Raw genomic sequence first — 26424 nt, 5'->3', positions numbered from 1 at the left:
AGAATATTACTTTAAACGTCAAGTTTCGATATCCGCGATGGGCAGAGCACTGATAGCCTATTGTATAGAAACCTGAGGTATGCAGTTTGTTTGTTTGTAATTCAGCATAAAGCTATACAGTGCGTTATTTGTGCCCTTTCCACAACGGGTACCAAAACTTGGTTTCTAGCGTTGCAAGCCAATGGGGGGGGGGCAAGGTAAACAGCTAGAAACGTTTAAATTTCTGCAATCCTATTGGCAAAAAAGTGACTTTTACGAAAGTAACAATCCCTATGTTTACATAATTAAAATGAGTAAAAATTTCGTCCAACTGGTAGTTACAATGAAAATTTTATACACAAAGTAAACCAAACACAAATTTACGGATTGTGTTCTATCGGACTTATTTCTAACTTATACACAGTTTCAACGTTTTCAAACTCTTTTAGCATCCTAACCTGAACATCACATTATTTTATATATATATATATATATTTCCATTTCTTGGAGAAATTATTCTAGGTGTGATCCTGCCTAGCAAGAACTTATAAGTTAATATAAGCGCATATAGTTAAACTTATGAATATCCCAATTCATGTTAACGTGGTGATTTTAAACATTGAGAATGTTTCATCTATGATAGTCCTAAACTGACCGGTGATATTTACACAAGAAACATCGAATTTTCAAAAAACAAAACAAAAAAAAAACACACACACAAAACAACAAACAAACAAAAACAACACTCGAGCGCTTTTGAATAGCTTTGTTTTTTATTTTTTATTCCACCTTCTTCATTATTCTGTGTACTCTTTTATTCGAACTGATACGCTAAATATATTCTCAGTTTTTATACGATAGTTGGGCTTAATTTGTCAAATGTGCTTATATCGAATCACCTAATGTTAAATGCAAATAAAGTGTCTATTTATCAGTATTGCACCTGTATTATTTTCCTCCCAAACTTCAAGAAAGACGAAAAATACAGTTCCAGTCGCTCTTCTAATTTTACACAGACATATAATACGTTAAATGTTTTATTTTAAAAATAAAATCACAAATTAGCTACACATATTATATTTTTCATCTGGGGTAAAAATTATAAAATAAAACTATTTTCAAAACTTGAGGTGTAAAACATCTCAGCTGGTGAAGCGTGAAATTTAATAGTAAATATATAACATTACCTCATAATAAGACTCATAATTAAAGTTCAAATCACTTTTTCTTTATTGAACCAGTGAAAAAAGATTTTATTTAGATATATTATTACGAGTTTTATTGTGATGCAATTTTACCTACATGCTACTACTAAATTATCTATATAATTTGATTCTCGTTTGCAAAAAATCCCGCTTATATTTTCCGAAAGTAGGCCATTTAACTTTTGATTCTTATCAACGTACTTTTCTGTAGCGCCATCTAGCAGTGGGGGTCATATGTGTGTGTGTTCTAAATATTGGAGAACATTCAAAATGATAACATATACGGCATTACCACTTTTTATATTTAAACTGAAGCAACGTAGTTTTACTATAGCTACAAACATGGAACAAAGAACAGTACCAACAACCTTCGTTGAAAGTAAAACTAAATTGATCGTCTTCAGTTTGTTACGATGTCTTTCACTCAACCCCTCTTGCCTCATTCCTCTTTGCGTTAGTCAAACACTAGCGTGGTATCGCTTTAGAAAGGTAAACACGTTCTCTTAAGAAACAAATAGCAAACAACAACAAAATTATTACAATTATTTATATTATCTTAATATAAGGTGTCGCTGAGACAATAGAGAGTGGTATGTATTTCCCAAATAACTGTGAGTGAAAGAGATATGGAAACTGACATGTACCGTTCTTGTTTGTTATTAAGCACAAAGCTATGCAAAGAACTAACTGTGCTCTACACGCCACGGCTATCTAAACCGGTTTCTAGTAATGCACTGTTTGTTTGAATTTCACGCAAAGCTACACGAGGGCTATCTGCGCTAGCCATATCTAATTTAGCAGTGTAAGACTACAGGGAAGACAGTTAGCCATCACCACCCACCGATAACTAATGGGCTACTCTTTAACCAATGAACAGTGGGATTGACCGTAACATTATAACGCCCCCACGGCTGAAATGGCGAGCATGTTTGGTGTGACGGGGATTCGAACTCCGGACTCTCAGATTACGAGTCGAGTGACTTAACCATCTGGCTATGCCAGGTCTTTCAGTAGTGTAAATCCGCCGCCAACAAAATGCTGTGCCATTGGTGTGTGTGTGAGGGGAGGGGGGAAAGGTTGATCCAGTTTTGTAGCTCAAATGCTCCAAATGCTCGCTTCTCCGCTGGATTGAAGCACTATATGTTAGTCTGTCTATGTATAACACGCATGATTTCTTTGAGTGTAAACTCTTAGTACAGTCGTCATATTTCAAGTTTTTTATGAGTTGTACTCAAACTCTTAATATATATATATATACTCTTCAAAACAAGAAACGCAAAAGGGATATTTTTGTTATTTTAAAGAGAAATATATGTAATAACGTTACAAGCTCTGAGTATGTGATGTTACACGTGTTAAGGCACTGATTGTCAGACCAAAATGACAATAAAAGTTGTGCACTTTGAAAACGGAGGAAACATCGGATTTTTTCGCCAAAACACATGCGTGTCCAATAAATTTGTTTGAGAGATCTGCATGTTCTGCAAGTGCAACATGTGCAAAATCCCTATAAAAGTGGCGGGTTCTCGGTTTCCATAGCTCAGTGTTAAGCCACCGACACGCAATACAGTTACGCCAAGACTGACTGAAGCACAACGCAACAACGCCATTGGTCGCTTGGAAGCAGGCGAATCTCGATCAGATGTTGCCAGAGCTGTGAATGTCCACCCAAGCACCATCACAAGGCTATGGAATCATCACCAACCACATAGATGAATTCGTGACCGTCCACGATCTGGCAGACCTCGTGTGACCACGCCCGCACAAGATCGCAACATCCGGTTACGTCACCTTCGGGATAGGACCACCACTGCGACGTTTACTGCCTCAACCATACCAGGGCTGCGTTGGATTTCCGATCAGACCGAACGCAACCGTCTACGAGATGCAAGAATTCGACCTCGACGTCCAGTCAGAAGCGTCATCCTCACCCAGCAACATCGTCAAGCACGGCTGCAGTGGACTCGGGCACATCGGGTATGGCCTCATCGACGATGGAGGCATGCTTGGTTTAGCGATGAATCACGTTTTATGCTTCATAGCGTCGCCGAGGTGAACGTTTTGCAGCAAACTGTGTGCAGGATGTTGACAGATTTGGTGATGGCAGCGTCATGATGTGGGCTGCCATCGCCTACAATGCCAGAACAGACCTTTTACACATTCGAGGGAATCTTACGGCTCAACGATACGTCGACGAGATTCTTAGGCCCCATGTGCAACCCATCATGGTGAACGTCAACGACGTTTTTCAACATGACAACGCCCGTCCTCACACAGCCCGACTCACCACTGTCTTCTTGAGACACCACAACATCAACGTTCTTCCCTGGCCCTCCAGATCACCAGATTTAAACCCCATCGAACATCTTTGGAACGAGTTGGACCGACGTCTGCGACGGCAACAACCTCAACCGCAGACTCTACCTCAGCTTGCAGCAGCTTTCCAGGCTGAGTGGACAGCCATTCCACAGGATGTGATTCGTCATCTCATCGCTTCCATGGGCAGGAGATGCCAAGCAGTTATTGATGCTCACGGGGGGCATACTCGTTATTGACGTTGAGTGACGTTAAACTTCACCTAGTGAGCGTGGACTTCGCCTTTGCAGACTTTGGATGTTCAGCAGTGAATGTGTAAAGTTCCACACATGTCATACAGAACTACCCGGAATAAACTTGTTAACAATATTTTGCCTTTTGCGTTTCTTTTTTTGAAGAGTATATATATAACGACTTTTAAGCATATAAACGAAAGCTGTTTCGAATTCATAGACCATCAACGTTTACATTTTTTTTTCGACTCCATGACATCACGACTCGAACATCAAGCACTCTTCTTTGTTATTATTTATAGGAATCATTATATGCAACCCCACGTAGTCATTCCTTGCGAATTAATACAAGTGTATATTGCTAAGCTTATGTTTTTGCAATGTGTTTTGACACAGAAACGACATTGATTTGAGTTATAATCACAACTGTTTTAGGGTTGTTTGTTTAAGGGTTTCACGCTAATATACACAAGGGACATCAGTGCATAGACGTCTCTAATATTGAAAATATAAAGTATAGAAGGATAGTTAACAGCGCCTACCGCAAACGTTTTGACCACTCTTATCTAACTAAGTAGAGGGACTTGGTCATTACTTTTATACAACCAAGGCCTCCAAAGCGCGAAGCGAATTTTGAGGCAATAGGCTGTGAACGATGAAGCCTCAGGTTCACATTTCGTTCTTACTGATTACACCACGCCTGTCTTTCTGTCATAATTAAACACAAATTACTAAAAGCTGACTATATTAAGATGTTTCAGAATTTGTAAAGTAGAAAGATCTTGATACGTTCAGCGGTTTCAGAATTTGCTACAAGCCACAGCTGAGACACTGTTTTCGATCCTTTAGGATTTTTTCCTTTTATAACCAATATTTATATTTTGCCCTTTTTTACGACAATTAGTTTAAAAATTCAGCTCACTTTTACTGGCATGAAATACTTCCTGCTGTTATGAAATCTGTATTTCTGTTAATGAAACATGCAGTTATTGATTCTGTATTTCTTTTCTTAACAAGTTCTGCTGTTACTAAGTTTGTACTTTTTCTGCTGTATGTTTACTGCTTAAAATTTATAGTTTTATCAACAGAACAAGTTCTGCTGTTACTAAACCTGTATTTACTTCCTCTGTTAACAAGCTCTGCTGTAACTATGTCTGTACTTACTTTTAATTCTTACCAGAAGTGAGAAATGTCGTTTTTCTGATCGTATGAAATGATAAAAAAATTGAATAATGCAAAACTTTAGTCAAGGACAAATGTCTGGTTGTTGCTAGTCTAACGTTTTGCCCTAACGAGGTTTAAAACGAATGCATGATTTCTTTACTTTCTTTGTTAGATAAAGACAGATTTTACTCTTACACGAGTTACACTTTTGTCATCCTTTCTGGCTGGGCTCGGCAACGCCAGGTGGTTTGTGCGCACGACTCGTATTCTGAGGGTCGCGGGTTTGAATCCCCGTGACACCAAACATGCTCGCCCTTTCAGCCGTGGGGGTGTTACAATGTTAGGTCAATCTTACTATTCGTTGGTAAAAGAGTAGCCCAAGAGTTGGCGGTGGGTAGCGATGACTAACTGCCTCCCAATTATGTCATTTCCTGAATAACTGTAAAGATAGAAAGAACAAGAACAATAAGTTTTAGAATTTTCTCGAGAAACTGCATGTGGGTTGTCTGCGCATTTTCTTTTCAAGTGGAGCTGGTATTGCCAAGAGGTTAGGGCGCTGGTCTCATAATCTGAGGATCGCGGATTCAATTACCCGTCCCACCATTCGTTAGTAAAAGATTAACCCAAGAATTTGACATGTGTGGTGATGAATACGCATTTTCCCCCTCGTCTTTCATAGCTAAATTAGAAACGGCCAGCGTAGGTGGCTCTCGTGCAGCTTTGTGTGAAATTTAAATAATTTTTTTTTTCTAATTTTGAGATGATGGACCAAAGATAATGCATATAGGCAACAGCCTCAACTGCCAACTCTTCTCCGCTGATTAGTGAAATCTGAGCATCAACCATACCATGCTCACGATCCCAAAATACGAAACGTGTTTTTACAGCAGTGGGACACTAACCAGAAATCCTTGTATTCACAGTCCAGACACACTAACCTCTAGACCACACACGGTCTAACGTAACAAAAATATATGTTCACTTATATTATTTTCTGTCACTTTCAACCTAACTTTATGTTAAATTTACTAGAAGACGTATCAGTTCGGTCGCTTTCAACCTAATTTTGTGTGAAAATAGATTTTGTTTGCAGTGTTATAGCCTTAAATTGAACAAATGAAAAGTCGTACTGCGAAAACGTAATCGATTGTCTTGGTTTCTATCTCTAACGAAAATCAACATTTAAATATAAAGAGATTTAAATGTCTGTGTTGATCCGTTCATCTATAAGACTGATTTAATCTGCAACATTATTACGTATCCAGCTTCTGATTTGTATCCAGTGGTTCAAATTTATTTCTAAAACGTTTACTGATAATAAAAAAACATTGAACAAGAAAGACGACTAAACATTTCACAAGCTGCATATATTTTATATAATGTTAAAGTTACTAAAAGATAATGTTACGTATCCACCTTAATATGGATGCTTTCGATTTGGATCCAGTGACTGAATTTTATTTTTAAAACGTATACTGATAATAAAACATATAGAACAGGAAAGAAGGCTTAACATTTAACAAGGTGCACTTTTTTTTTTTCTTCATATTACCATAAGTTTCTGAATACATCTTCGTTCATTTCAAAATCAAAATATCAGAAAGACGATACTAAAAGTTTCACCCTGAATCTGAATAAAGGAAATTAACCTGCTCTGAAATACAGTGGAGGGCCTTCTATCATACATCCAGTATAGCTATAATCTTACGTCCTCCAGTTGTTTTGTTTTACGGTTTTAATGAAATTATTGTTTATTTGCTTGTTTTAAGTGCAAAGTTGAAGAATGAGCCGTCTTACCAGTGTCCCTCAATTTTACTTTATAAGATCTTCAACTTACTGCTCTGACACCAGGTGGTGGATTTGCACTTTAAATTGAGCAAGTTTCCATTTTAATCCTACCTCCTTTTTTGTATACGAAAGATATGTTGTCTGTATCTTTGTATCTTATTTTTACCTTCACAGCATGCTTGAAGAGTATTAACTGCTAAGAAGATATTATCAAATATTTTGTTTTTATATCCAAGAGTCAGTAGCTCCCCATTGGCATGTCTGCGGACTCGCACCGTTAAAATCTGGGTTTTGATACAGAGTACAGATAGCCCATTGTGTAGCTTTATGCTTAAAAATGTAAGGAAAAAAAATTAAACACAGTATTATGGTATAATCAAGTACAATTAAGTTCATTGGTTATTATGTTGAACTGTGAATCTGAGTTTCGTAGTTCGCATCCTGTTACTGCTCTCTCTCAAAAAATGAAATAAAAACCGAGCACTTTGAGGCTGTTAACAGTGTTAAAAAAAGTAAGGGTCAAATCCTTTAACTCGACCAGGGAATCGTGTGTTTTCTTATAACAAAGCCACATTGGACTATCTGATGAGCCCACCGAGGGGAATCGTACCCCTGATTTTAGCGTTGTAAATCTGTAGACCTACCGCTGTACTAACGGGGGCGATCTGGGAAGAACAGTTCAACTTTTGATGGTACTGACTAGCTATCTTCTTTCTTGCCACATTAGGGATGACTAATGCAGATAGTCCTTGTGGAGTTTGTTTTACTGAATTTCGCTATTCATTCCTAATGACGAAGTGTCAGACCAGAAGGAAGACAGCTAGTTAAAACCACTCATGACAAATTGTTGAGATAATTTTTACTAATGAGTAGTGGTTTGAAAAAATTAGCATTTTTAACGACCGGTTTCGATCCTGTGAGTCGCAAGTTTTGAGCTTTGCACACTAGCCACTAGGCCAGTTTTGAGTGCTATTTGATAAACTTTTAAATCCGTAGATTTAGGAATATCATCTAAATGTATTTAAATTATGTCTCTTCCCATAAGTTTACTCAAAAAATATTTGAAAATGATCTAATTTACAAGTAAATAATTCTTTAAAGAACTTTATTAAAACTACAGCAACTGAAAGGATAATTTTTAAATTAGCTGAATATAAAAACTCGCTAATAAATAAAATAAACACAAATATTAGTTGTGCCACCTAGAATTTAAGAGCTTTTGTTTATAATGCTTCGATCTTAAATTGAGAAAATGAAAAGTCATACTAAATCGTACAATTTGACAGAAACGAAAACAGCAACAACATTAAATAAACATGTTAAATCCACAAGTTAAATAAAACAATAGGACATCAGTTATTTAACATTTTTAATCTCCGAAACCCAACAAATAAACCTCAAACTCATTAAGTTAGTCGTAACAACCGAAATAACCCTTTCTAATAAATATCACAAGAATATTATTAATACAAAACATGATTCACTGTAAAATATTCGATAGTATAGAAATATTCATACATGTCCTAATCTTCAAGCCGAGTCAACTATTTACACAATAATAAATAACAGTACAGTAACCCATCTAGCTATTTTACTTCACAGCAAACATTTCCTGATATAATACTCACAAAATAATCAATAACCCACTGTTCAAATAACGTTTAACTGCTTTTAGATGAATTCTAATCACTAGCTCAAAAATTAACTTTTTTTATCTCTTTCGAAATTTTGAGTTTTTACTGTTGAATTAAATTTTCAAGTGTCGTAAAGTTACCTCGGCCCTACCAACTCAGCCTAATGATTAACTGTAGAAATAAATCCGAAAATATTCGAAACCCTCTCACTCCATTGGTTTCGAACAACAACAGGTATAACGCCCTCCCAAGAGGAGGCTCAGCTCTAGTATATGAACTTGCTAAAAAAAACAAGCTTTTCGATAGTGCAGATATTCCATTGTGTAGCTTTGTGTCTAACTGCAACGCCACAACTAACATTTCATTAACTACAAACCTCTGTCCGTTTATGTATTTTGCTCTATAGGTTATTAGTTGAAAACACCTAACGTCAGAATGGTATAATTATCATATTAAATGTTACCATTTAAAATAATGCTGGCTTATTTGACAGTTTACACCACGAATCTAAAATATATAGCTACACGGATAAAGCATATAAAACTTTGGTGGTTCTGTTTTCAAGTGCTAAATAAATTAATGTCAATTTTCCTTTATACCCTCCCCATTGTTACTCTTAAGCCTAACATTTGAAAACAAAGTATATTAGTTTTTGTCATAAGTTAGTCTTCACACTAAAGTAATAAAGTTTATCTTTAATTATGTACTACTTAGAAATAGAACTTTATTAGAAGTGACAATAACTAGTCTTTGATTTATATTTAATGTATTTAACATGATCTATAATGTAATCTACCTATAGCTATAGACTGAATTTAAAGTAATGGGTCTAAGTTCAAATAAATAAGTTAACCTTTAAAATACGAAGAGAAAATAAACTAGTTCATAAGTTGTATTTATTTAATAAAACAATGTATTCAACCAGTTTTACGACTTACTTAAGTATGAAGACAAGCTAGTGATAAAAAATTAATGTAATTGGTTCCTAAACGTTAGGCTTAATAGTAACAGTTGTGGAAAAGTAACAAATTCACCGCTTTTCTTTGTTAAATACAAAGCTATATAATGGGTTATGCCTACTGCGGGTATCTAAACCAGATTTTTAGGAGTTATAAGCCCCACAACTTACCGTCGAACACCGGAGAGAAAATGAACGGCTATAACAAAAATATTTCATCCATCGTGTGTGTTAGAAATGCACAAATATTCCAAGGTAAAATACACAAGGGAAAAGCTAATGCAGCCCATCTTGTTGTAAAACGCCTGCTTTCATTATTAGCACATACTGCCTTGCGCCATCTATCGGTAGCGAAGGTTTTGCCGCCACTATGGGATTGAATATATTTTAAAAGTTGAACATAAAATGGACTTGAACCAGATGTGAATGAGTGAGTGTGAAGAGAGTCTTAGAGCGGCGAAACGTGGACTATTTCATACAATATCTATTTGGGCGGAAGAGCATATTACTTTACCCATCAATCCTACAGGAGTTTCGGTCTAAGTAGATACAGCAAACAAAAACAACGAACTTGTTTAGCAGCTTAAGAAAAAAAAATCATGATGAATCGGATCGAGAGAAGTGTGTGCAAACACGCACCTTCAGTGACTATACACACATGAATTGTGTTACTTTGTCGAGTATTATTTCGTACGTGCATGTTGCGATATGGTGTGTGTGTGCATATATATATATATGCGTGTGATAAAATTGTACTTAATTGTAATAAAAGTTTGCTTTGTGTTTAGGCATGTACCTGGTTAGCCTGACTACAGTGGATTGAAAGGTCCAAAGCTCGTGCTACGATTATTGATTTTTTACCTGTGGTCAATAGTTAAATTTCTAGGACGGTTATACCTGAACCGTAGAGGTATCGTACCTGACCATTCAGCCAATGCATCTTATAAAATCCAGTTCAAGTTGAAGGTACCCGATTCCAACTGTGAAGTGCTACTAAGCATGCCCCGCACTCTCAGTTATGTATGACAATCAATAAGAGTGGCTGTACAATAGGTGTTGTTGACTGGTTGCTCCTTTTTTCCTGAATCCTAGAAGTATCTAACCTAAATAATAGAGTGGAAAAAAGTGTTTCCTTAAAAACACCTTATAAATAGGTCTATATTGCACAGTTTTCTTTTTTTTTTGTGAAACATATTTTCTTAAGTTATAAATGGGTAAGTTACCTAAAAGTAACAATGTTCAATTGAGGGAGAAATGAAAATAATTCCTTAGTTTGTTTAGACTGTTAACTGGAAGCAAGAACATTCATCTACGGATTTGGAACATTTCTATGTGCATTAAGCAACAAATTTACTAATTGTACGTTACAATTTGCGATAGTTTAATATTCTGGACCACCATGCTTTGGTTTTAAACGATGCTGCGTTGTGTGGAATGGGAGATAGCGATCGTCTTACCAAACGTTAAGGCTTTTACTTTATGTAATAATAATGGAATGTCGTTCCAATATCTGTGACTTAACAATGAGAAACCAGGCAACAATTATGTGAAAACGTCAAGAATGCCTGACAACCGAGGCATAAGATCATGTACGAAATGACTAAAATTGAACATGGTGCTATATTTGTACTTCTTTGGTGATCCCTGAAGCGCATGCCTGTTGATGAAGCAAACGTCCAGGTTGAAAAAGTGTGATCTTGCTTGTTTGTTTGTTTGTTTTGGAATTTCGCACAAAGCTACTCGAGGGCTATCTGTGCTAGCCGTCCCTAATTTAGCAGTGTAAAACTAGAGGGAAGGCAGCTAGTCATCACCACCTACCGCCAACTCTTGGGCTACTCTTTTACCAACGAAAAGTGGGATTGACCGTCACATTATAACGCCCCCACGGCTGGGAGGGCGAGCATGTTTGGCGCGACTCGAGCGCGAACCCGCGACCCTCAGATTACGAAGCGCACGCCTTAACGCGCTAGGCCATGCCAGGCCCCGTGTGATCTTGAAGCAAAAAAACACCGCTTTCTTGATTCGCCTTGACTACCTCGAGTTCTCATACTGTTGACCTTGCAATTTTTCATTGTTTAAAACTAGAATGTTTTTTACAGCTACCAGATGAATACCACTACCCAAGTGTTTGTTAGATACTTTTTTTTCTTTTGTAGCAATAACTACAAATATTAGTTTCACAAGACCCCTATATTTGAACTACACTACGACTCAAATTATATGATCATCTGGAGCACGTGTTAAACAATTCCGAAACTACTACAGTTAAAGTTCAAGTTTACAAATCGTATGGATCGACAAAGTACCCCTATTTGACATCGCCATGGTTTCACCTAGCTCCAAAATCTTTCCTGTGATTTGTGTGGGTGGGTATTACGTTGTTCTTGTCCACGTACGGATCTGCTCCGTGGTTGTCAGGCCGACTATTTCCATCACTCTCGTATTCCGTGAGTGAATGAACAGAACTAGCAGATGCGAGGCGATTAACTCGGTGGTAGTCTTTTCGGGTTTTTTTCCTTTTTGGGGGAGAAGCCGAGAGATGACTCCCCATGTAAGAGTGGTGACCAGAGAGTTGAGAAAGAGATTGCTGAGATTTGCGAATCTCGGGGCGACCAAGGGAATGGCCATTTCCATACTTGGTGGAGAACTGAGAGTATGAATGATGAGACTGGCCATCAGCAGTAGGCCTAATTTTAGGATAAGCGTTGGGCATATGAGAAAATTGAGACATGTGAGATCTTGCGTCGTCCATTACAAAATTGTGGTTGTATGACCCGTTTATATGGACAGTGGGATCGACATTATATATTCGAGCTCTTGGAATACTACGACCACTATACATCGACACTGTCTCCCACTCGTGGTCCGATTTAACAGCTGGTATGATGGCAGGTGGTGGAGGAGGTAGCACAGGTTTAGCTTTCTTACGTCTACAGAAACAACAAGCAAACACTATTACTGCTACCAAAATGACACCACTAACAGCTGCGGCAGCCGCTATCACAATTTTGTCCAATTCAGCAGCTCTGTATGGGTTGTTTTTTATCTCTCGACACTGACTACTAGGAATTAGGTCCTCGCTTAAGTTGGAAATGCTCTCTGTTGTTGTAACGCAAATTACTATACACGAGTCTTCCAAAAGGTCTGAAACCACAAATCGTCTTTGGCCATATTCTAACAAAGGACTGTACTGGAACTCTTTCTCTCCAAAATACCTATGGACAACCCGAACTCTAGACGAGCTAGAAGATTTAGGGTTCCATTCTATAACGGCTGAAGACCCCTTTCTGTACGCATCCAAAATGTCTATGTCACCCTGTGCGAGATTTGGAGATGATGAAGTCAATGACGTGGTAATCTCATCTGCTGTAGGAAAGGTAGAAGGCATAGTGGACGTTTTCTCAAACGATAGAGAAATGATTCCAGCACTTCTGCCGTCTTTTGCAGTAGAAGAACGATCTGCATCTTGGACGGATACAGGAAAACCCGGTAGTTTTTTTGAGCCCTTGTTACTGGTTTGACCAACAAGTGAAGTGAATTTCGGGGCTTCAGATGGAACTGTATTAGTTTCTGTGGGCAGTAAAATAGTAGTAATTAGTGTTTTATTGTCACAGACAAATTCATTTGGATTTATCTGTGTGAATTTCCGACGCCTGAGGGACTCTGGCTCCCCACAGAATTGAGGATTCCGTTCTCGACTTGTCACCTGAAGGTCATACTTTTGAATCCACTGTGCAACCCATCGAATTCGACAATCACACTTCAAATAAAATCCTGAATTAAAAACAATAACAAAAAAAAGGCGTTACATTATTTAAAAAACAAAACAAAAAACAAACTAAATTGGATATCAGAGCAACTTAAAACCAATATTAATTAAAATATTTTACGATACGTATCACAAAATATTAGTTAATTTACGTGAAAAAATAACAATTATAAATAAATATTTAAACATAATTTGATTAACACTTCTGTCTTTAAAAAATAGTTCTATAGCCACGCCATGTTTAGCCTTTTCGAACAAATACTTTCATATATATTTTAAGACGTAGCTCATTACTTCTTTTACCGCCCCCCGCTAGTACAGCGGTAAGTCTACGGATTTGTAACGCTAAAATCAGGGGTTCTATTCCCCTCGGTGGGCTCAGCAGATAGCCCAATGTGGCTTTGCTATAAGAAAACACACAAACACACTTCTTTTACACTAAGCTTTAACGCTGTTTCCCGAAATTCAGAATACGGTTCACAGCTTATATGAAGAAAAGAATAGAACTTTATGAATAGAAACAATATTTTAACTAAGAAAGGCAAAAACAACAGTTCCATCAGGAGAAATTTAACAACCGAATTTCTGGGTTGACCAGATCACGTGGGGTGTTTTATCTTCTGGAGACACACGTCGGGCATTTATTCAACCCTTTTGCAGGTTTTACAAAATATCCGCTGCCGTATGAGGCATCCAATGGTATTCTCAACCATTTTTTCTCCCAAGATTGCACATAACTCAGAAGACAGAATAATCTGACTCAATACTTTCAAGTATATGAACCAAAATGCTCAATAGCTACCAGTGTTATGGAATAATGGCGGAATATCGGTTGTAGAGAAAGTAAGCCAAAAAGAGTTTTTTTGTTGTTTTTTTTTTTGCTTTGATAGCAAAATCACATTGGGCTATACGTTGTGTCCACTTTGTGGAATCGAATCCCTATTTTAACGCTGTTAGTCCGTAGATGTGTCGCTGCCACACTGGAAGACTCGAAAAGAGTCCAGAAAAAAATTCTCTTGGTGCTGATAAAATTTCTAAACGTCCGAAGAGGAGTACATTTGAATACACACCTCGTATGTTTGCAGAATTGCTTGAAGAGGTGGACAGCTATGTTTAAAACGGTGAACGTGTTTAATCTGGGGAAGCGAAAATCACTATAACTATCAATCCTTAAACAGTGAGAATATTGTAGGTAACAGCACCAATTGATGATGACCGCCGTTTAAGGGCTAAATTGACAGAAAAAGCCACAGCAGAGACTTTTCTGGCCAAAATCTGCAGATCCGCATATTCTAATCCAACTTTTCCGTGGATCCTACTTTGATACAAGAAGTTATACAATTGGTCTGGTTGTACTCAAAGACTCATTGCTCATTTGTAACTAAAAATTGTTTTCTCATTGTTCGTTATTTATAAGTTGAATCCCACTAAATAGACTCCAAAGCTTGGAGATTAGCCACACATACACATACACAGAGAATATTAAAAACAGTATTTAATTTTTACCTCCAATACTCAATCCTCTTAGAGTAGAATTAAGATGTTTAAATGCCGCCAGGGGAATTGTCTCAAGTGGATTACCGTCTAAAGCAAGTAAAGTGAGGTAAGGCACGTGATTAAAGGCGTCCAGGGGCAATTCCTGAATTTTGTTAAATCCCAAGTCAAGTACCTGCAGAAGGTATGCAACAAAGTTGTGTACAGTATGAAGACAGTTGTACTTATTTAAGACTTTATGTAAAAAAGAGTTTGAGTAACGAGATTTGTACTTAAAATGTAAACTATCTGATAGTTTACTTTATGTAAAAAAGAGTTTGAGTAACGAGATTTGTACTTAAAATGTAAACTATCTGATAGTTTACTTTATGTAAAAAAAGAGTTTGAGTAACGAGATTTGTACTTAAAATGTAAACTATCTGATAGTTTACTTTATGTAAAAAAGAGTTTGAGTAACGAGATTTGTACTTAAAATGTAAACTATCTGATAGTTTACTTTATGTAAAAAAGAGTTTGAGTAACGAGATTTGTACTTAAAATGTAAACTATCTGATAGTTTACTTTATGTAAAAAAGAGTTTGAGTAACGAGATTTGTACTTAAAATGTAAACTATCTGATAGTTTACTTTATGTAAAAGAGTTTGAGTAACGAGATTTGTACTTAAAATGTAAACTATCTGATAGTTTACTTTATGTAAAAAAGAGTTTGAGTAACGAGATTTGTACTTAAAATGTAAACTATCTGATAGTTTACTTTATGTAAAAAAGAATTTGAGTAACGAGATTTGTACTTAAAATGTAAGCTATCTGATAGTTTATTATTAAGACACACTTTATTTAAAAAACTTGGATTCTCGGTTAAATTTAGGTTGGATCAGAACAGATTAAATTAAGTTTATCAAAACTTCGAAGCTAATCTATCATTGGATAAACTATAAATGTGACATTATTATAAAATCTGGATAGTTTAAAAATTGGTTAAAGTTAAAACCAGAATGTATTAAGGTAAAATGACAGAAAACGCACAGATTAAGGTCTGTTCTAACAAATGGTATAGTATTAAAAGTCATTGGACAAATCGCCTTATCTTACAAGATCTGAATCTGTTCTAAATGATATAAGTATTAAAAGTCATTGGTCAAATCACCTTATCCTATAAGATCTGAATTTGTTCTAAATGAATAAGTATTAAAAGTCATTGGTTAAATCACCTTGTCCTACAAAATCTGAATTTGTTTTAAATAATATATAATTTCTATTATTGTATATGCACAAAGTTAACTACTGACCCTGAGTTCGGTGAGTATCGATAGAAGATCGGAAGGAAATTCTTCAATATGGTTGCTGAGCAGAGACAAAGAACTCAAAGAAACATTTATCCCGTGGAAAGCTGCACTCTCCACCTTGCTGATTATGTTTCTTTCCAGATTTATGGCTGTCAAACTAAACATTTTTTCGAAGAATCTAGACTCCAAACGAGAAATTTTGTTTTGGCCTAAATCCAAGAAAGCCAATGCTTCAAGGTTCTTTATTGCGGGCGGTAAAAGTTCTAAACCATTATCACGAAGATTCAAATTTTTCAGGGTTCCTTCGAGACCGCGAAAGGCTTCTTTGGAGACGTAAAACTCATTATCGGTCAACTTTAAGGTGACCAGTTGAAGAGTCTGAAAAGCACCGTCAGGGATAACAGAGATCCTATTGTTAGAAAGATCTAGTTGCTTCAAAGACGTCAGTCTTTTTATCTGGTCCACTGGCACCTGAATTAAAAGATTTCCTTCGAGATTCAGACTAGTCAAACTTCGCTCCAGTCCTTCAAACGCTTTGATTGATATGTTTGTAATCTTTGAATAGGCTAAGTGAAGGCTTTGTATGTCAAGATTACGAAACGTGCCATCAGACAAGGAGGTTACCGTGGCATTGTTTACGTAGAGAAGGTCTATAGGGATGTTCTGCACTGTTTGTTGCAAGGCTGTCAGTAAACGAGTAAAGTTCACTGGACTACACTGCACAGAAAGCCTCTGTACACTGTTATAGGCGCAGATACAATCAGCGTGAAGGTCCACTAACTCACGTGACCATGGGCATTGTGCGCAAACTGTATAAAGAACTACGCTTATCGCTAGTCCAAGAGGAAAGAGCTTCATGGTTGAACCTTCTTTCTTGTAGGTACTGAACAATGACACCTGAAATTATATTAACTGTAATTAATTAAGTATGAGAAATCTAGTGTTACTTCAGCCTTAAAAATACGGTTCTAATATTACATTCACCAAAGACTATAAATATGATTCTAGATACCGTGTTTAACAATTACTATAAATACAGTTTTAATCACCACTTTCAACAACGTTCGTAAATACCGTTCTAATCTCCATGTTGAACAATGTTTGTAAAGATGTATCTCAGAACGGCTGATATGGGTATTAACAATTTTACTAATAAAGCAGAGAACAACTTATCGACCTTCTCATGTCATCTTCAAATTAACAAAGGTAAAGACTGTTCTGACCATCATGTTCAACAATGACTATCCATAGGCTGTTGAGTAGAATAACATACTGTACTTTTTTGGACAGATAGTTTATCCACGGATAAAATTTCAAGAAGGAATACTTTAACTTCGCTATTATGTCAATGTGTATCCTGTATAATATTTTTTTCAATTTCGGCTTATTATCACATATAAGGGGTCAAATTTAGTATCACATTCGTTGGGTTTCCTGAAACTCCCCAATAATATATAAAGAGACTAGGACTGTGATTTTCATCTTTAATGAAATGTTAACGATTTAAGTTAGACACGTAAATGTCATGTTGTTTTTCTTAGCTTATCCTATCCGACGCAGTGAGGCGCTCAAGTGAGTTAATCAAGGGCAAAACCTAATGATTTGATTCTTAGCACGTGGAGTTATCTTGTTGACGAACCAGATAACAGGTGTAACTGAACTCGATGTGGTTGGTACTACCTCTTGGCTAACTGATCTCACAAGGAACAATCACTGTTTTCTTATACCATCTCCCTCTCCAGTGGCACTAGATAAGTCTGGAGCCTTATAACCCGATAAATAGGGTTTTGATACCTGATTGTTCATCTTTATGCTTAAATGCAAATAAAGAAACAAACTTACGTTATAAAATTGAGAGTTTATTAAAATATTAGTATATACGGCTCTTATGTAGTTTAGTTCCAGTCCTTCGTGTGTCAGAACTTTGTGAATTATATTCTGTAAGTTGGTTTTTGTGAGTTTAGCGGCTTATAGGACAGCCCTGAGATTATTTGTTGTTTTTAGTTCATAGTTCCGTCATCTCTTGACAGATTTTAGATATAATTACACTTTTGGACTCAGAAGGTTGAACTCTTTTGATTGATGTATTTGACAACGCCCAAGGTCTCATAAATTAATTTACTCCAGTTTTGCCTAAGAAAAAATATTAAATTTGAGGCTAGACCATTAGAGATCTTAATGGTATTTGTGGCGCACAAAAACATAACCAATAAAAAAGAAAAAGGTATCACAGACCAATTTACTCTAAAAATTTCGAGTGCCGCGACCATTGAGGATTCCCCCTTGGTTCAGTCTTAACGACTTGTAAGTGTTTTCGTTTGAGTAGATTTATAAAGAACTTATTAATTTTATTTGCTTGTAACGGTAACTAACTGTTAGCAAAGAAGCTGAAATGGACAGCGTATTTTTAAGATTTGAACTTTGTGAATTAATCTTAACGTCGCCTTTAACTCGTATCTGGCTTAAATCATTCTGTGTAGTTTTGTTTTTTTTACTTCACATCTAACGTAACTTGGAATTTTACTCTTAGTTAAGGATTGAGTTAACCTATAAGGGAAGCATGCTGAATTCATTAGAGCTCATTCGCTTGCATCAGCCTGTTGCTCCCCCCCAGTCGACGCTAACATCCGAGGTTTCATTCCTGCAATGAACACTGCAGGTGGCTCCAAATCATTGACCACCTTTTATCAGTGTATCATCGCATTGTGTCTGAATGTTTGCTGTTCCTTTCAACTTGGGTCTTGATCTCCGTGCCTCAACTGCTGTAGCTCACTTGATCTACTTGGATATTCGAGATATATCAAATTGAGGTGAAATCAAAGTTGACTCAACTATAACATCTCACATTTTTTTGACTGTGTGTGTGGTGGGGTGAGGGAACACACTTAAAAACAGAATGAATATAAAATATTAAATATTATAACTGTATACAGGTTTGAAATAAAATTACCTGTTAATTTTTGTTTCTAAATGGTTTCTATTGTTTTAACATACGCTTCACGATTACTTCTTTATGTTGCAACGCTAAAATCAGGGGTTCGAATCCCCTCGGTGGACTCAGCAGATAGCCCAATGTGACTTTGCTATAAGAAGACACACACACACACGTACATAGTTCTTTATGTTAAACTTACTAGAAATAAATACCGTAAATCACGATCTTCATCGCTTAATAGTAGATAAGTGATGGTAGAATTTGAAATACAAAATATCATTACAGCTTAGCCTTAACAAACGAAGTTACTGTGTTTCGTTGTAAATAAAACTTTATAAAATTTATTCTTAAAACCATGAGCAGGTAGTAGAGTGTAATAATATATAATTAATCGGTAGTTTTTAAAAATAATTAATAAGAATATCCGTTCAAAGCAAGCAGTGCACTTTTAGTGAAAAAGAAGAATCAATCTGGCAATCAGTATGACAAATTAAGTATGTGTAACAAAGTTTGCACCAGCTTACTTTAAAATAAGGTTGTATACGTTTACCCACATTATATGCAGCAAAAGCAACCATTAAGTTATACGCTTCTATCATTTTCTTTTTCTTTTCAGCTGTTTTCTCAAATTAGTGGAAATATAAAATTCAGTCATCCGTGTCAGCCACAGCTTTTATCTGTATACTGCTTGCAAGGTTGTGAAAAAATCACGCGTTTATCGTTGATTTATTCGCCAGACACAAAGGGATTTTCGCTGGTAATGCTTTAATGAGTTAATTTTTAAAACTGTTTCATGAAAATTCAGTGACAGTGATGAAAATAAGCCAGTGAGACAGATAATGTTTTCTGATTCTTACCTTATAGCCGTATCATGAAAAACAATGTATATATATGTATATATATATATATGTGTGTGTGCGTATATATATATATATATAATACACGCAGTAAATAATCCAATCACTCTCCAATGGGGAGTAAGCCCCCTCCGAATCCAACTGTGTCGTGCTTAAAAAAAATTATGATAGGTGATTATGTTTTCTATGTCGATAGGGATCCCAATGAATATTTTGACAAATTTGTGTACCCAAAACCTGATACGATAATTCCTGTTTTAAACTTTACAGCTGAGTCTATTATGATTACTATATGTTTTTAATAACCAAGCTTCAAGGTTCTTCGTACCAAATAAGTCTAGATTTATTCTGGTTTCGGTAGTCCACTTTTAACGTGCAACCGGAGTTTCACACCTTTAACTTTCGGCCCGACATGGCCAGGTGGTTAAGGCACTTGACTCGTAATCTGAGAGTCGCGAGTTCGAATCCCCGTCACATCAAATATGCTCGCCTTTTCAGCCGTGGGGGCGTTATAATGTGAACGGTCAATCTCGCTATTCGTTGGTAAAAGAGTAGCACAAGAGTTGGCGGTGGGTGGTGATGACTAGCTGCCTTCCCTCTAGTCTTACACTGTTAAATTATGGATGGCTAGCGCAGATAGCCCTCGAGTAGCTTTGCGCGAAATTCAAAACAAACCAAACCTTTAACTTTCAGTGTCTGTCTTATCAGTAGATTGTTTGGTCAATCTGATGGATTAGTTGGTCACTATAAGTCTCGGGCCTCTATATGCATAATTCATTTGTATATACACACACACACACACACATATATATATATATATAATGCTATGCAATATATTTATTGTCCATAGGCGATTAAAATCAGCATTATAAAACAATAAAGAACTTAATATTGATCAGAAACAATATAATAACATTAAAAATTATGCCTCCACTACCTTCCTCGATGTTATCCATAAGTCATAAGTCATAATACCCGTGGTCATAGCACTCTAATACAGTGAGGATATTCCATCTATTAGGCAAAATCCAAACACCAATGTAAAATCCGCCAACAACTAAGGAGAATCAACTGAGGATTAGGAGTTAAGTGCTTAAGCCCACAGTGTGTCAACTCCAACTGCCTTTCGTTATCTGGAGGGTGGAAACTGGGAGCTGAAGTTTATGGAATTTTTATCGGGTTGGTTTAATTCTACATTGAAGTTATTTCTAAATATTAAGGGTAATTGTGTGTGTGTTTTCTTATAGCAAACCCACATATAGCCATCTGCTGAGACCATCGAGAGGGAATCGAACCCCTGATTTTAGCGTTGTAAATCTGTAGACTTACCACTGTACCAGCGGGGGACTTAAGGGTAATTACCTTCTCACAGCTGGCTGCAAACAGCGAAATGCAGTTTGAGTTGAGACGTAAGTGTAATATGGAAATGAAACGTATCGTCACGTACTTAATATGTATGTGTTTAAGACAAAACTTGTGTGCGCTTGAAGTTACTTAACGGAAACATTTATATTCATAAATTGACTTAGCGTAAAACATTTGATTAAATGAATTTATAAATAGAAGCCAATCAAAATTGAGAAGACTAAATTGTTTGCAAGTGCTTAATTGAAAAATGCACAAACGCATTAGGCCTATTGAAGAATTGGCTGTTTGTAAATACCTAAGAGAAAACTGTGCAAACGCATAAGGCCTATTGAATAATATAAGATTATGTAAATACGTTAAGCTTACTAATGTTCCATTTTACTAGAAAATACGCCAACTAAGCATCTTATTTACATAAATTTTATTCCATTAGTTTGTTTTTTTAACATATATTATCTTCACGTATCCCTATATTCCTAAGCGTGCATTTACTTACAATATTAATATGGTCACAATACTTTTGAAGGATTTTTTTTTCCAGTCGAAAGGAGTTTGAAACTGGAAACACAATATGAATACGCAAGTCTGCCAGCCGTAACCATAACGATAAATTTAAAGTAAGCTTTCAAGGATTTCTTGACAAAAAAAAAAAAAAAAAAAAGAAGTCCGGTTTCGGAAAACAACGATAGCAAAAGCAACTAGAAACTTCAAATTATCTTTTCCTCGCAAATCTGAACGAACACCTTGCTTGAACGTGCTGATTAGCAAACTTCTAGAGTGTGACGATGAGTTACTCTAATTCCAAGTTGGATAAAAAGCTGCAACAAATTTGAACTAATTTTTACAGAACATTTGGCTTTATTACCTCCAGTTTCATTTGTAGACATCTTCCATTTCTTATTTCTGTCTGCCTCCCCTTCCTTTTCTCTCTCTCTCTCTTCATGTGTGAATGCATATTTATATATATTCACAAGACACAATCACGTCTTGTTTGCTGGGAGCGTAGAGAACAATAGCGAATTTCTTAACAATTACAAGGAATTATTAAAATCTCATGGCTGAAGAACCATTTACGAACTACCAAAGCGTTACATTTTGTATTATGAATATCATAGTGTCGTATATATCACGAGTCCTGGATATGTGGTGGTTTGGTGTTGGTCTGCCTCGCCGCGTTGGCACATTTCTACCCATGGTACTTAAACACTGTATATTATTCTACTGTGCAACTAAAAGTAACACCTGGACGCGTTTGTGTTGTTACAACATAGTTTAGTGATTTACAGATTCCTGTGAAGTGTTCGTAACCCAGACTTGAAATAACTGAGAGGCAAGTTGGCTGAGTCATTAACATACGTCATAATTTATCACTCCCAGCAGCGGTTGATGTTGGATAAAATGTTTTATTGCTTGCAGTATTCCCACTGAAAAGAACACAAAAAGGAATTTTTCACCTACACGGTTTACTGACCGCGAGGAAACACGAGGGTGAGAAATCTGTGAAGTATCTGCCAGTCGAATGGCTATAAGAAACTCTGCCACAAGAAGAAAACCACGAGCCCGTCCGTACATAAGAAACCTGTAACATTTATTTAGTATGTTGAAACCTTTCTCGTGCAACAATTTAAAATTCTATTCAACCTAGAACTGCATTATGCAAATACGGGCCACATCGTCGTTTCAAACCAATCTTGCTAAACCATGTGCATACCAAACTGTTTGTTAGTCTATGATTTTGTTCATAACATCAATGGTTCTATAACGTTTTAGATTTAGATACACTGCTGGCCAAAAGCTAGTTTCATAGTGTTCACATTTTCCCTATTAAATGCTAAAAAAAGTTTTTTATTTTTATTTTCCTTTTCTTATTTTCATCTTTCGAAGCTCTACTCAAATAAGTGGTTGAGTCTAACAACGCAAAATGTATATTTTTTCTGTATGTTCATTGGCCTTAAGATTTTGGCCAGCAGTGTATGTGAGCTCCACAGTGTATACTGATAACAGCCAATTCAAAATTCAACAAGAACTAAATATTAAGAATTGTGTGTATCTCACACACGTGCACGTATACATATAATACTGTACATTTAATCTTAGATGCTAATTACATTTTATTAAAGATGTGTAAAGTATTTTTTCATAAAATTTTTTCTCACGTCTCACCAGGATTCATTATGCACTATCCCTTGAGCGCGTCCCCAAGTTTGAAGAACCAGTTTGTTTGTTTTTTGAATTTCGCGTAAAGCTACACGAGGGCTATCTGCGCTAGCCGTCCCTAATTTGAAAGTGTAAGACTAGATGGAAGGCAATTAGTCATTACCACCCACTGCCAACCCTTGGGCTACTCTTTTACCAGCGAATAGTGGGATTGACCATCACGTTATAACGTAACACCCCCACGGCTGAAAGGGCGAGCATGTTTGGTGTGACGGGTATTCGAACCCGCGACTCTCAGATTACGAGCTGAGTGCCTTAACCACCTGGCCATGCCGGGCAAGAACTAGTTGGAACCATTCCTAATAACAAACGATTTAGACAAAAACACCTAAACAATCCTAACATCAAAGTTGCTCTTAAAAGCCCACAAATCACCTTTGGTCTCTCTTCACGTAGTTTAAACTTCAAGTGATTGATTACACTCAGATTAAGGTCAGTTCTTAACACTTTGCCCTTAGTGTCCTAACGGAGAGTCTGCGGGCTTATTACCCTAGAATCAGGTTGTCGATACTCGCGAAAGACACAATACATAATATATTCTGTAGCTTTGTGTTAATTAAACAACAAATCGCAACAAACATGAGGAATCAGAGAGATTCCATACCCTCACCCCACCACTCCTTTTCGAAATTACAAATGTTTGTATTGGATAACGTGAAATTTCACGTTTGACTACTCAAAAAAATCCTTCTCAGATCCAGATCGTTGATTGTAATGTGTCCATGAAATTTTGTATAAATCCAATCGTCCTTCGCTGGTACAGCGATAAGTCTACGAATTTAATACGCTAAAATCAGGAGTTCGATTCCCCTCGGTGGACTCGGCAGATAGCCCAATGTAGCTTTGCTATAAAAAAACACACACATAAATCCAATCATACTTTACAGGGCTAGTAGCTCAAAACCACGAAAATGCCCTAATCTCACCAATATATATATATTTAAAAAAGCTTCAACGTTATCCAGAATTCGGATATAGATCCAGTCTGTATTTGGGGAGGATAGTTCCATTTTGACCTTTCACCTTGTGTAAAATTTCTGTGTACATCGGTTAATTAGTTTTCGGGATACGCGTGTGGAAACAGACAAACACATACACACACAGCGTATATAACAAACTAAAACAAACTTGACACTAGATGTTGTACCGGGTAAAAGAATAATGACAAAAAAACACTTTATTCTACTGAGCGATATAAAATCAAGTCAGTTTTTTTTTCTTTCAGCAATCACATTTTAAGAATAAAACTTGCAGTTTAAGTTAATAATTAAGTTTCACGTGAGAATCCATGGTGTCGAATGAAGGTTAGGACTAAGTTCTGTGGATCACTTAGAATAATTATAGCTTAACATCAGTTAAGATCATAATTCCTCCTTCCAACGACAGTTATCATATTTCGTTAAAATAATACTGGCTATCTCCATATTAGAAGGTCGACTGTTGTCAGCAAATATTGACTACATCCCGTCAATTTGTTTGTTTCGAATTTTACGCAAAGCTACAAGAAGACTATCTACGCTAGCCGTCACTAATTTAGCAGTATAAATAAGACTAGAGAGAAAGCAGTTAGTCATCACTACTCACAGCCAAATTTGACCTTTACATTATAACGTCCCCATGGCTGAAAAAGCAAGCATGTTTGGTGTGACGTAGATTCGAACCCGCAACCTTCAGATTACGAGTCGAGCACCCTATCTACATGGCCATGTCGGGCCCATTTCCCATCAGATGGTCGCTGTTTGTTTCAAAGTAGTTTTCAGGTCAAAAAAGTACACATGAATATATTATAAAATAAAAAGAGTTCCGATGGAACTTGTAAAGTAGTTTTGTTTTGAATATTGGTTCATGACAAGATACAGTAGATAGTTATTAGTGTCTGAAACTTCTAGTACAAGGGAGAAGATCAGTTGAAACTGTAATCAGGAAAAGTATGAATAAAAAGGAATAACTTAGCACTTAAAAATCAATATGTACTTATGTACAGAGTTTGGCGTAGTAGATGACGCTTCCAAACTTCGAATTATACGTGCTACTTATTACAATTTATCTCGGACGAGTTTCCGATTTATTATGTTACGTATTACGATTTCAAATCGCCGTATATTTTAATTTTAATTTAGAAGCTAATTGAATGTCGACACGTATTAAATTTATGATGTTTGCCAACAACATTAACACATATAATTTTCTTTCTTAACACAAATATATTTTAATACGCAAGCAATAATACAATTTATAATAATGGTTATTACAAATAGTGATTTATACACGAAGGTTTTACAGACTTACACACAACATTCAGTTCTCTATCCGGTCTGGAACTGAATATTTTGTCTACGGTTCACGAGACACAAACTACTTTTATATTGATACGCAGATACATTTTACTTGAAGGAAGTGATAGCTAACTCTGCTCTTCACACGTGCGTTTTTTTTTTCCTGTTTTCGTAGAAATACTAACGTCCGAAGTTAATAAACATTGCTGGTCAAGTATCTGGTCAAGTAAAAATAAACATGTTTTGTTTGAAAGTAGTATTTGTCGAGATGTCCGTAATGATGGATGTATTTTTTATGTCGAAATTATCATAAAGCAAATAATTTTTCTTCATGTTTTACCAGACTGGATAAAATGTCAAGATGGCTCCTTGTATTCTTACATAAACCAAGTTGGCTAATCGTCTGTTTTTACAAACATGATTCTCTATAGTTAAAAATAATTTAGTTCCTGTTAATAATTACCTCACACTAGATCGTGTCTTTTGTTATATGTTAACTCAGCGTTTCTCGTTCACAGTACCAAAAACATGTACATGCTCAAATTGCCTTAAATAGTGTATGAAGACAATAACTTTCTGGATGACTGAGTCCTCTTTAAACATTTTACCAAAAAGAACAAACATATGCGTGTTGATTTTCGATGGTGACATATTACAGATCGAACTCGCGTTCACGCACTCAGAAATATATTTACAACAATTAACATGGCAAGTTGTCTATTGTTAGGCTTAATATACATTGTTTACAATACAGCAGTAAAAATCTTGCGATGAAAGGAAATCTAATATGTTCTTTAAGCACAAAGTTAGAGGCGCAGTTTATGTTTTATTATTTAATTTTGCTACAGTGTGTTTGTTTTTGAATTTCGCGCAAAGCTTCACGAGGACTATCTGCGCTAGCTGTCCCTAATTTAACAGTGTAAGACAAGAAAGAAGGCAGCTAAC

The 26424-nt window shown here is 36.2% G+C and overlaps 1 protein-coding gene across 5 annotated transcripts in view; it reads right to left on the bottom strand.

The window, feature by feature from the left end:
- Window positions 1-10446: 10446 nt before the first annotated feature.
- LOC143229009 (uncharacterized) overlaps window positions 10447-26424 on the bottom strand; it is an 84432-nt gene continuing 68454 nt past the window's right edge. For all 5 annotated transcript variants that reach the window (XM_076460623.1, XM_076460620.1, XM_076460624.1 and 2 more), the window contains 3 exons: window positions 15830-16723; window positions 14553-14715; window positions 10447-13051 (listed from right to left, as the gene is read on the bottom strand). In XM_076460623.1, coding sequence (XP_076316738.1) covers window positions 11607-13051; window positions 14553-14715; window positions 15830-16723 — 2502 coding nt within the window. In that variant the 3' untranslated portion in view covers window positions 10447-11606. The remainder of the gene's footprint in view (window positions 13052-14552; window positions 14716-15829; window positions 16724-26424) is intronic.

Source organism: Tachypleus tridentatus, chromosome 10 (assembly GCF_004210375.1).
Source record: "Tachypleus tridentatus isolate NWPU-2018 chromosome 10, ASM421037v1, whole genome shotgun sequence".
Taxonomy (NCBI): domain Eukaryota; kingdom Metazoa; phylum Arthropoda; class Merostomata; order Xiphosura; family Limulidae; genus Tachypleus; species Tachypleus tridentatus.
Note: the sequence above shows the minus strand (reverse complement) of the source record. Positions and strands in the feature narration are given on the sequence as shown.